The sequence below is a fragment of the Apteryx mantelli genome, chromosome 2, assembly GCF_036417845.1.
Source record: "Apteryx mantelli isolate bAptMan1 chromosome 2, bAptMan1.hap1, whole genome shotgun sequence".
NCBI lineage: Eukaryota > Metazoa > Chordata > Aves > Apterygiformes > Apterygidae > Apteryx > Apteryx mantelli.
Window position 1 is genome coordinate 77849448 of NC_089979.1, and position 11951 is coordinate 77861398.

Here is an 11951-nt window from a genome sequence, read left to right on the forward strand (position 1 = left end):
CTGCCATCAGACTCTGGGACAGGCCAGCAGACTTTTGGAAAGCCGAACTCTTCCCGCGCCACGCAGCACTGCCCATACGGCCTTAGGATGCCTTCAAAATGAAGACCAGAACCAAAACTGAAAGTAAAAGATGTAACTCGAATTGTGGCTATTCTGTGTTGTTTCCTATGCAGGATCATCGTGTCATAAATAAATGCAATGATATATTGCTTATTATCAGCTAACAATAAAGGGGTTTTTTTTTGCTTGATTGTTTTTCAAACTGAGATTAAAGTGGTGGGGAAGGGGTGGGGGGGGAACACACTGTCCAACAGATAGGAAAAGACAACTGATACGAAGCTTTTGGATGAAGTGGAATTTCAGATGAAGTGAAGTAAACGCTGAAGTAATGCACAAGCTAGCCAAATTTCTATTCTGTTGGTATTCACTGCCTATTAAAATGGAAATATAAAAGGCCCTGTAACAGCCACAATAACAGGAACACCTCTTCGGCTTGCAACAAGAAAAATATTAAGACATAATGAACTATTTAAGTAAAACCAAAGGTTTGATAGTACCAAATGGTCCTGCTGCCTGACAAGTTTCTGAATAGCCCCATATTCACCATTTCTCGACCACCTGGACTGGGGCTTGTCTCCTGAGAAATGGATACCATGCTGCCTGTTACAACCCACACGTGACAGATTCCTGACACTTTTTTTTTTTTTTTTAATCTTCAAGGTTTTACTCACAGTTACGCCACACAAACAAGAGAGACAGCATCACACACACACAAAAAAAGAAAAAGTTAAATGGAGTGAGCGGATGGGGAGATTTGGCTGGAAGCAGAGAATGAAATGGGAAGGAGAAGAAAGACCAAGTAAGAAAGAGATTAGCAGGATTCCCCTCAAATTCGGGGTGCCTTACCTCATGTAGGATGTAGGAGACAAAGACTTTGGTTTGGCCCACTGGTACGGGTGCTGTGGCACGGACAGGTACTGCTCACAGAAGCTTCCTTTCCTGATATGCTGAAAGCTGGAGAAGTCTTCTGGTGATAAATCAGCAGTTGGCGATATGGTCCCATGCTCCTCGCCAGCTGGTTCAGTTTTGAGAGTCATGGAGGGGGTGTGATCGACGGCGGTCTTCCTCGACTTAATGGGAATCCCATCGTTCATATCTATCATGCTGTCGGTGGTGAGGGCATTGATGGCGGCCACAATAGCGGAGCTGGTGTACTGGTTGGTGCTCCCCAGCCAGGTCTCATCCGTGACGCTAACTCGCGGCGAGTTTTGCGGCGAAGGTGTGGGGGAGTGGTGTGGCGAGTAGGAGGTCTGCCTGCCGTTGAGGCTGTACTTTCTCTTGTTGCAAGGAGATGGCGGCCTGGAGTTGCGAGCCCCCAGCCAGCTTTCCTCCGTGATGCTCGGGCGGGGAGACGTCGATGGAGAGTGCCTAGGTGAATTAAGCAAAGTGCAGGCCACCATGCTGCGCTGGTAGCCTTCCTCGGTGTCCGTGGTCTTTGGAGAGACGCACGGGGACTGCCACGGAGAGGTCTGGGGTGAAGTGTATGGATACGAGTAGTTGGACTCATAGGAAGAAGCTTCAGAGTTGCAGCTTCTGGAAGACAAGCTACTCGCCGGACTCAGGCAGGATGGGTCTCTGTATGCCTCGATGTTCGGCAAGTTCAACGTGGCGGTGGACGGCGGTCGCTTCGCGTTTGGGATGGCCTCCTCAACCTCATCATGGAAAAACTGGTTGTTATGGTGAAGTCCCAAGTAAGAAGTGATCTCAATTCTGGGACTCTCTAGTGCTGGGGCTCCATTAGGTCTGATATTTGGAGGCAGATAATATTCAGAGGCCCCGCTGTCAATATGTCCTCCGTATCCAGAAGGATGATTTGTTGATGGGACAACTGAAATGACTGGATTTGATGCCTGAAGGCCATGACATGGAGTTGACAATGAGGAATGTGCCACACTTAGAGGCAAACCAGCATTTACATTTGAAGATGTATAATTATAGTGTTCTGGAAGAAACAAACAAACAAAAAAGAATGATATGAAGTGCTGCACATATATACTCACTTAGTAACAAGACATAACAGACAACAGCATAGTGCCCCTTTACACCCCAAAAGACAAGCACACGCAGCATTAGATCAGAAGCTCAAGATTATCATCCTTGAAAATGCTGGCAATTTAGCAGCACAGCTATCTTGGGGGGGGGGGGGGAAGGGTGTATGTGGAATGAGTTTGCCTTGAAGGCACTCTTCTTATGCAGACCTTAAGAGTAAAACTCAGTCTCAAGCAGCGCTTCAGCATTCAGAGACTGCAGCACTATCCAAGAGACATGCACTTTTACATAAGTGAGCCTAATTCTCTCCCTGCAAAGCTGGAATACACAAAGCAGGGGAAAAAAAAAAAAGTGGAGGCAGATCAAATCAAAGAACATGATCAACTGCACTCTGTTAAAAAAAACAAAACAAAAAAAACCCCCACAACTGAAATTTCCATTACAGCGAGTTTCCAACTGGTTCCAGTTGACTAGAATTTTGGAACAGGACGGATCTATAGACCTGCTGTGGTTTCTGGGATGACTTATCCTCCAGTCTAACCAGCAGAGACCAGGTGAAGGATAAACAGGGATGTCTTACTACTCTGTAACAGCTGAAATTTCATTAAAATTGTTGGTTATTACGGATGCTGTGTTAAGCACTGCCGGCACGCTCCTGGCCAACAGTAACCATGTAACATCTCCGAGCGTATTAAAGCAATAGCATAGTTACACAGATGGTGTGGAGACCCTGAAAAGTGACAGATCAATCACTGACTGTTGCTGACGGTCCCCCTGAACAAGCGCAGGGGAACAACCCGACCTTCGCGCGCCTCTGCCTCTGCTACACTAAGGAGAATTGGTGTCCCGAGGCCAGTAGGAGACTGTCCCTCCCTGTCCCCCGCCGCCAGCCTGCCCAGTGCCATGGGATCCCTTCAGCTCAACTCCTCCCACCCCAGGGACCACGCATGGGTGTCTCTTTGCTGTCCAGAGATGTTGGTGGGCCACGCGCAGGGAAGTGTGCTGCCCTTCATGGAGGGCAACGTGCCCTTGGTCCTCTGAACAGCTGCAGGAGTGGGAGCCACCCCCCAAAGCACTTCCTGCCACTGGGAGGCTCGGCAGCACTGGCACACATGGGTCAGAGCCCTAATGCCAGCCTCTCTTGCAAGGAAAGGCAGCACAACCTTTCTATGAAGGACAACAGCCGCTGAACTTTGAGTTTGGGTATTTCTGTTCTGCAGGGGGTTTTTGTCAGGCTGAAACCACAGATTGCTCTAAGTCGCATCGTCTCCCAGAATTTTGTCACGGCAGGGGCGCTTTCTCCTTCTCCAAGGACAGAGGGAAGCTCGGCTCCCCCTCAGCCAGCACAGCTCCAGGCGCAGAGCTGGTTCTCTGTCCTCGTGGAGGGAAACTCCCTCAGCAGTGACCACTGCCCACCTGCCCTGCGGGGATGTGGAAAAGCTGTCTTCACGATCACAGCCGTTACTCCCGAGGCGACCTGCTCCCCAGGCGCTGTGGATGCAAACAAGCCTCCGAGGGGGTTGTGCCGGCGCGGTCAGCTATTTGCTTTCTGCTGTTTAGCGGCTCGGCCCTCTCTGGTGTCACCCTTTGCCTCTCGTGTTTCTCACTGACAGCGATTCCAAGAGAAACGGTACTTACAAAAAAAATTAACCTGCTTTAAGCAGTTTCACAGCATCTCTGTGACATTCTAGCCAATTTACGTCATGTCAGGTAACATTCATGACCAATGTGAAACAACACCTTTTCCGCTCACTTTCTGGTTTGCCTTCAGAAATTGGGCATTTACCAGAAAGGTTCATTAAATTATACCAGAAGGCGCCACAAATGAAACTGGATTGTACAAAACACGTTGCAGCTTCACACACTATTCAAACAATGAGGAAGGCAGGAAATAAGAGCTGTGGAAAAAGAAGGGCTGCTTGGAAAAGAGTGATCTGACCGTAGTGATGGTGAGGAGACCTGTATCTGCCTGCAGGGCGAGAGGCCTCTTCTTCCAATATCAGGCCCCTTTTCTGGCTGTCCTGCCACATGGTGGCATCACTCACAGACACCGCAAACATCACCCCTGCCCTCTGACTCCTCATGGGCAGGGGGAAGAAATGTGGTGCAACAGTGGTAGCACTGGTACCACCTCCGTTTTGGAAATGAGCCCAGCAAGGGTCTACCCATCCCTCCAAAGCAGCCTTGATTCCTTCACTGCTTCCTCCGGCTATGGAGGAGGTGCAGGTGCCACCACGCAGCAAGCCTCTCCAGCAGTGCCCCAGGGGCTGCTCCAGCTCTGCTCCCACCTAGAACTGCACAAGCTCCAGCTGGGCATCCCAGACTAGGTGTGATTGCAGGATCTGCCTTAAGCCCTTCATTTATTACAAAAATATCAGGGGTAATTATTACTTGCATGAAAAACTATCATGAACCCAGGGGTACTGTGAAATCTATCGCACAATTAGGGTGAAATTCAAGTGCTGAAGTCTGCTGGAAAATCCCAGCCCGGGCCTAATGTGCAATATAAAACCTCAGAATGGCCTTGTGAATCCAGTTTTAAAAAAGAGGAGGGGGAAAAACAAAACAAAACGACAGCTACCAGTGCTCCAAACAACAAGCTCTCCTAATGCATGTACCAAAGAATAGGCTCTTTTAGGACTACGTAAATAATGCATATTTTTAAGAAGTCAACTTTTTAAGGGCAAAGGAAAACAATGTGTCCTACAACTTCTCACACGATCGAACAGGAAATCAAAAGTAGTAAGATCCAAAGCCTTCCAAGCATATTTAGGTGTCTTAGATTTTCAGACAGCCTTTAGAAATTACGCCCACCAAATATAAACGTCCAAAAGCAAGAACTAGGAACAGGATCGAGTCCTTTGTCTGTGAGCTAAAAACCACAGTACAACTACTGAAAAAGCACATTCTTCCCCCTGACTTCCGTATTTACGAAATTCATCATACACATACATTTCAGCATTCATCAACAGGCTGATGCCTTTCCTCAAAGGTGAAACAGAATAAAACATATAGAAGTAAAATGACAGTCTCAAGGGGGAAGGGAGACAGAGGCAGCTACACAGGCATGAAACGACACCACATAACGCAGCTACACAGAGTATTTTGACAGCACTAGTAGGGATGAAAGGGTGCTAACACCTTCCCCCTGCTCCCTAATACAGAGACTGACTGACATTACTGGGACTCCGACCTACAGAGGCCCCGGGCTCAGCGTAGCCTGCAAGCTTGGGCTTATGTTTGCGCTGCTGTTCAACAGGCACTAATTTATACAGCTTGCTAGCAGCACACTTTCAACGGTGTATTTTAATACCTTGAGCCACACTCTGGTACCAGATAGCGTAGGTCTGCAACAGTTCTGCTGCTGACAATTCCATATTTACAGTATGTATAACTAGGACCAGAAACTGGACCCCTTGCTTTGTGGCCACTCTTTTGCATGTTACATTTCACTTTGTAGCAACATAAAAAATTCAGATAATTTTTTCCCTAATTAATTTTGCAGGGTAAGAGTTCCATTCCTTTCTACCCTTAATGGACAGATCCTGCAAAGCACTGAATACTGTCAGCTTCTATTTATTCTCTTTAAATAGGAGTGCTGAACGCCTGTGGCTCACCAGGGCTTTAGAGAAAATAAAGGCTATTTAACACTTCCAGAGATGAAGCCAATTCTACTTCTGTGTTTAAATTCGCGCTTTCAAAACCGCCTAATGGAATTAGGTACTTTTCTCATTAGGATATTGGCACTTAATTTGTTTAGGTCCCTCCAGTTTCCAGGTGTCTAATTACCAGGACACTCATCTGAAAGCTTGGTGCGAAGCTCTTAAAGCCACATGCTTTCCAAGCTGAGAAGCTTAGGACAACTGTTTGGACGCACAAAATGTCCAGGAGAACAGGGCAACAGGTGAGCATTAGGAAGTCGAGCACTACACATTCAGCTACATCCTGGCAGGTTGTAATATGCAGGCAAGGATTTGGGAAATCCCGCGATTTAAAGGCAAAAGCTCTGGTGAAGCGTCAAAACACAGAGACCGGCTAGCTCTAAGAATGCATTAAGTCATCTCCTTATATATAAAGTTTCCTGTGGTGACCAGCCACCAGTGAGGCAGTGACAATCCATCCGATATCAGGAAACAATAACAACTTTTTCCCCCCGCCCCGTGTCTCAATTTCAGCCTCATGCGCCACGTTTCCACCTCAAGTATTGTTAAAAGTCGTTAGAAAGAGAGAGCAATTCAGACACGAGAGCTGGGAACTGTGTGACCTGCGATAAATTCAGGCCCGTTATTTTTGTTTAGGGATGACCTTCAAGCAAAACCCCGAGCCTAAATAGCTCCAACTTATAGGGGGAGGGGAGAGAGAGAAAAAATAATAATAATTTAAAAAAAACAGAAGCGGCTTTTGAATTGCCCTTTCTCCGTAAGGGAGCAGACACCAGGTGCACATTTTACAGGAGCCCCGGGACGTGCGAGCCCCGGGCAGAAACGGGCGATGGCAGCGCGGCGGGGTCGCTGCCCAGCCCGCGGGGACCGCCCGGTCCCAGCGCAGCAGCTCGGGGGACACGGGGCGGGTTGAGGCCAGGCGCCCCCGCGGGCAGCGCCCTATTTCTGAAGGGCTCAGACCAGTCCCAGCGCTCGGGAGGGGGGGACGACCAACAAGCAAGCAAGCAAACAAACAAACAAAACAACCACACACACACACGCGCACACACACACACAAAAAAAAGAAAACCAAACGCGAGCTGCCTCCCGAGTCGCTTCCCCTTCAGGAGCTGCTGCGACGTGCTCACAAGGGCACGGGGAAGGGGAGCTCCCCCGCCTCGCAGGCGGCTTCCCCGCGGCAGGGAAAACCTCCCGGGCGCTTCCCCGCCGCCGACCGGGACATCGCTCCCGCCGGCCCCGAGGGAGCCGGCCCCGCTCCCGGCCGCCGCCGACCCACCTTCGCCGCCCTCGTCGCTGTGCTTGAACTCGAAGAGGAAATCGAAATCAAACTCCTGCTCGCCCTCCACGCCGGTCATGGCTCCCCCGCCGCCCGCAGCAACGCCCGGCCCCGAGCGCGCCCGCCGGCGGCGGCGTAGCCCCCGGCCCGCCCCGTCGGGCCGCCCCGGACACCTGCTGCTGCCGGCGGCGCCGGGCCGAGCCGGGGCTCCCCGCAGCCCCCTGCCAGGCGCTTGACCGCGGACGGCACGGCGGCCCGCTGCTGCTGCTGCGGGCGGTAATGTGACCCCGGCCCCGACGGCCGGCCTATCTCGCTGCCGCCGCTTCCGACCCGCCTCCCCCGCTGTGTTGATGTTTCCGGGTCGATGCAAACAACTGCGATGCCCTACCCCCCTCCACCCCCCCGGCCGGTTCCTGCTCTAGCAGCGCCGCAGGGAGCCCCCTCCTCGAGGCTGCGTGCAGCCCCGCGGCCGGCTGCTCCCCCCGCCGAGGGGGCCGGCCATGCCCCCCCCCCTCCCCGGGGGCAGCCTGGCCATGGGGCTTCACCTGCTCCCACCGGGCGGCGATTGCAATCGCCGCAGGTGCCGGGCGCCTGCAAGAAGCAGCAGGGCACCGCGGGGCAGGAGCGCTGCTTTCTGCCCCCCGGGAGGCGCTCAGCCCGCCCGGCCGGGCCTGCGGCTCGTCCCAGGGGAGAGCCGCGCAGTTTCCGAAATACCGCTGACTCGCACGGCGCTCCTTCGAGGGTCCCTGCCGCTTCACGTCTGCGAGCCATGAGGCTCTGGGCTTCGCTTTTTTATTTTTTTAAAATTAATTTATTTGATTTAGTTGCAGCACCCACTAGTGCCAACTGCTATAAAAAGCGCAGTAAAGCGGCACTCTATCGGTGTCCCCCGTGCGCTGGGGAGGGGAAGCTCCCTCGGCCGGAGCTCTGCCCCGAGGGGGGCTTGCAGCGGCCCCCGAGAAGGTATGACACGGGGCAGCGCAGGGGGCAGCGCCCCCCACCCCCGGCCTGTCCTCCGGGGCTGCCCTCCCGGGCAGGGAGGGAAATCAGGGCGCTTCCCCAGCCTGCTGCCTTTCACCGTTTTTCTGTTTTAAAAATCACTTGAAAACAAAAAACAAACAAACCAGTCTCTTTCTCTGTTTAGAAATACACTTCTGTCAGATTATACAAGCCCATTTTAAAGTCTCCAGCCTGCAAATGACCTCACTGCCGCAGCAGCTAAGGCTCGCTGCAATTGTAGAGCTTTCAGAATTTAAGGCCGGATTTTCAGAAGAAATGATTTTTTTAAAGCAGTTATGGAAACGGTATTCCCTTATAAACTCAGGGAATACCATTTTCCAGGCTTATGGCTGAAAACTCCATTACAAAGTGCCAGGAAAACACATTTTTTTTCCATCAGAGCCAGAGCCAGAGCTTTTTCCCCTCCGCACAGGGCCGGGCCCCACTGCAGCCAGGACCTGCCCCGGCGGCTCGCAGGGTGCCGGCAGCCCGCGGCAGGGCCCACGGGGGGCAGCCCCACGGCTGCCCTGCCCCGGGACGGGGCAGCCCGGCTTGGCCCTGGACGGCGCGGGGCCGGCGCCCGCCTTCCCGCGGCTCTGCACCCACCGCAGCCCCACGGCAGGCCGCGGCCGTCGGGGTTTGCCCCCGCCGGGGCGCCCGGGAGAGGCGGGAGCAGCACCGAAATACCCCCGCCGCTGGGCCGCGCTCTTCTGCTCCTCCTCCCCATGTCGGGGCCCAGCAGCGCGGGTCGCAGGCGGTTTGATTTGCTAATGCCATAAATATTAGTGCCGTCAATAAAGTATTTAGACTGGCACCTTTCCCCCGAAGAGAGAGGAAAGATGCACAGAAATGTGAAACCGGAGTGATGCAGTACGTGGAGATGGAATAAAAGCGTCGTGCCAGTTAATAATCCGGTTTAAAACAACGCCGTTAAACTGAGGGAGAGCGAAAGTACTGGGGGGAAACCGGTGCGCTTCGGCAAAGGAAAGCCCCGTGGGTCGCGGCACGTTTGCTTTGCCAACCGACCTGCCTCCCGACCCAACTCCAGCCAACCCCAAATCTCTCCGTAGTTAACCTAAACTGCCGAAACTCCATTGATTGCAATGCAGGTCTGACAACTGACCCAGCAGGCTGTCTGCTTCAGCTCTAGTCACGCAGCCTGAAAGAGAATTTAAATTGTATGTAGCATTAACCCACAGTTATTTTCTGACGCAAAGGACTCCACATTTTGGCCGGATCCAAAGAAAAGACTGTGATACACCAGGCTTCGCTCAGTAAGTTGTCAACCAGGACAGCTGGCGGGAGTTTCTGCACGGGCTAAGCCTGAAATAGCGTATTTTCTTTGATTGTCAGCATGCGGCAATCAAGGGGTACCTTCATTTGCAGACAGCAATCCTGACTCGCAGGGCTCCCCTATGTGTTTCCTGGATTGGGTCACGCTTTCTGGCTGGCCTCATTTTTTTAGTCCCTTACAAAATATATCAACATTGAAGCGAACTATCGCGGAGGATTGGCGAGATTTTAACTCAGGCATCAGAAATGCCACAAAAATAAAGAGGGGTTATCTCTTTTTGACAAAAGACCCCACTACACTTTTTGCGTGAGCTGTCCCTGGGTGTAACTTTCATAAGCTGGTGCGCTCCCTGGCCTGAAGCCTGGCGTGCTGCAAACACTGTGCGTATGGTCCTCGAGGGTCCAAGCGTGTGAAAGGCGCAAAAAGTCATCTCAGACAATGCTATTAAATAAAACAGCAGTAAGTGACTTTCATCTCAAAAGGGGCTCGCATGCTCCAAAAGCAGCGCCGCAGTCACAGCAGCACTTGCAGCTTTTGCATTGGCAAGATCCTGTCAACTGAAATGAACCCGGGGAGTGAAAACATCTGTGTGAAAAAAAAGAAAAGGGGGGGGGAAAGAAAGAAAATATGGGTACCGAGCGCCCCGTCCAGCCTCCGCGGGGCAAACTCGGGCAAGGGGGCACCGCGGGCGGGGGCGCGACCCACCCCGAGCCCAGCGCAACTTCCGACGGGGTTTGGGCTCGCTGCGCCCCGCGGGACACTGGCTGCCTGGCAAAGCCAAGACGCCCCCGGATGGAGAGCAGCCCGGGGGGGCAGGACTGAGGGGACCCCCCGGGTCCCGAGGTCCCGCTCGCCCCGGGAAGTGCTGCGCTGCTCCCCAGAGGCTGCGGCTCGGCGAAGGTGCGCGCACAAGTTTTACTAGAGGATAAAGCGGTGCCAGGTAACGATGCTTCGGGGAGAGAGAAATGTCCCGGCTGGCACAGAAGAGGCTAAAGTGGGTCCTTGCTGCCGAAAAAAAAAGCTGCGAAGCACTTCCCAAGCCCCCGCGCCCGGGGTCCCGCTCTCGAGCAACCTTGCCGGTGCGTTTGCGGCGCACTTTTTGGAGCGGGGCTACCACAGGGCATCACCCAAAGAAGGGGCAAACCCCGACTCGAGCGAGCGGTGCTGAGGCGGGGGGAGCCCAGGGAGCCCCGGGGGCGGCGGGGGCGGCGGGGACGCGGCGGCGCAGCCCCGCGCGGCCCGGGGCGCCGCTGCCGCCGCGCCGGGGCTGCCCCGCGCCCCCCGCCGGCTCCTGAGGCAAGGTCCCCAATTTTGCCAGCAGCGAGGGGCGTTCCTGATTACAGCGCGTATTTTGCCCCCCTCCAAAAAAAAGCAAGGGGGGAAGGGGGGAGCCCCTGAGGCACTTTGCAGCGTCTCCTCCCGACTCGGTCCCGGGCTGCAGCCCGCCGGGGCCGGGGCCGGGGCCGGGGCCGGGGCCGGGACAGGCCGGCGGGAGGCGCCAGGGGCGGCGGCGGCGGCGCAGGAGACACCTATTGGCAGGCGGCCGCCGGCAAACCTCAGGCCGCCGCGGGGAAACACCGGGGGACACCGCCTCCCGCCGCCCGCCCAGCCCGCAACGCGGCCCCCTTTTACCTTCCTCCGCCGCCTTCATGGTGCCGCCGGGCGGGCGGGCGCCGCCGCGCCGCGGGGCCGCCGCCGGCCCCTCTCTCCCGCTGGCTGCGTCCCGCGACGGCGGAGCGGCGGCGGCCGGCGGGGCAGCGCTTGGCATCCACCCGGCGGCGCGGGGGAGCCCCGGCGCCGCTGCCGGCGCCGCTGCCGGGGCTGGGGCCGCTGCCGGCCCCTCGCCGCCTGCCCCGCGCCCGCGCCCCCCGCCCGCCTTCACGCCGACGGCGCCGGGGCCGCGCCGCCCCCGGCAAGGGCGCCGCGCCCGCGGAGACGCCGGAGCTCGCCGCTGCCGCCCGCCCGCGGCGGGGTCATGGAGAGGAGGGCGGGTGTGCGTGGGGACTGCGGCGGCACTGCCCGCGCCCCGCGGCGGGCGCGGGGACGGGGCGCCGGGCCCGGCGCGCCGCCCGCCGGCCCGGGGTGCCGCGGTGCCCGCGGTGCCCGCGGCCGGGCTGCACAGGAGGCGCGAGGGCGCGGAGCCTGCGGAGTCTCGCTCTGACGCAGGGCTGCGCGCCCGGCGCCGCCTTTTTAAAGCTGGAAAACACCCCCCCGCACACACACACACACACACCTCCCTCCCCCTCCCAGCCCCTCTCCCCGCCCCGCGCCCCGTGATGTCAGCCGGGCCGGCGGGCGGCCAGCGGGAGGCGGGCACCGGCGGGCACCGACGGGCCCGGCCGCCGCGGCCCCGCGCCGCGCCGCTCCGCGCCGCGGGGGCAAGGCGGCCGCCCGGCCCGGCCCGGCCCGGCCCCCCCCGCCCGCGGGGCGCCCCCCGCCTGCCCGCCCGCGCCGGGTGCCCGGCTCGAGGGAGCGGGCGGCGCGTTGGGGTCGGGCAGCGACGGAGCGACGGGAGGGGGGAGACTGGGGCGAAAGAGGGAGGCAGGGAGAGAGAAGAAAGCGAAGAAGAAGAAGGAGAGAGAGAGAGAGAGAGAGAGAGAAAAGGCAGCCGTGCATGCTGAAATCATTATGTAAAAAATCGCAGGCTTCCCCCGCTGTGGAAATTTGGAAA

The 11951-nt window shown here is 56.2% G+C and overlaps 1 protein-coding gene across 3 annotated transcripts in view; it reads right to left on the reverse strand.

Annotated features, from left to right (window-relative positions):
• The window catches only part of NFATC1 (nuclear factor of activated T cells 1), a 117411-nt gene extending 110345 nt beyond the window's left edge, over positions 1-7066 (reverse strand). For 2 of the 3 annotated variants that reach the window (XM_067290947.1, XM_067290946.1), the window contains exon 1: positions 907-1539. In XM_067290947.1, the coding sequence (XP_067147048.1) occupies positions 907-1460 (554 nt within the window). In that variant the 5' untranslated portion in view covers positions 1461-1539. Of the gene's footprint in view, positions 1-906; positions 2003-6582; positions 6601-6993 lie in introns of those variants that run through there. The other variant, XM_067290948.1, reaches the window with a different exon arrangement.
• Positions 7067-11951: the final 4885 nt, after the last annotated feature.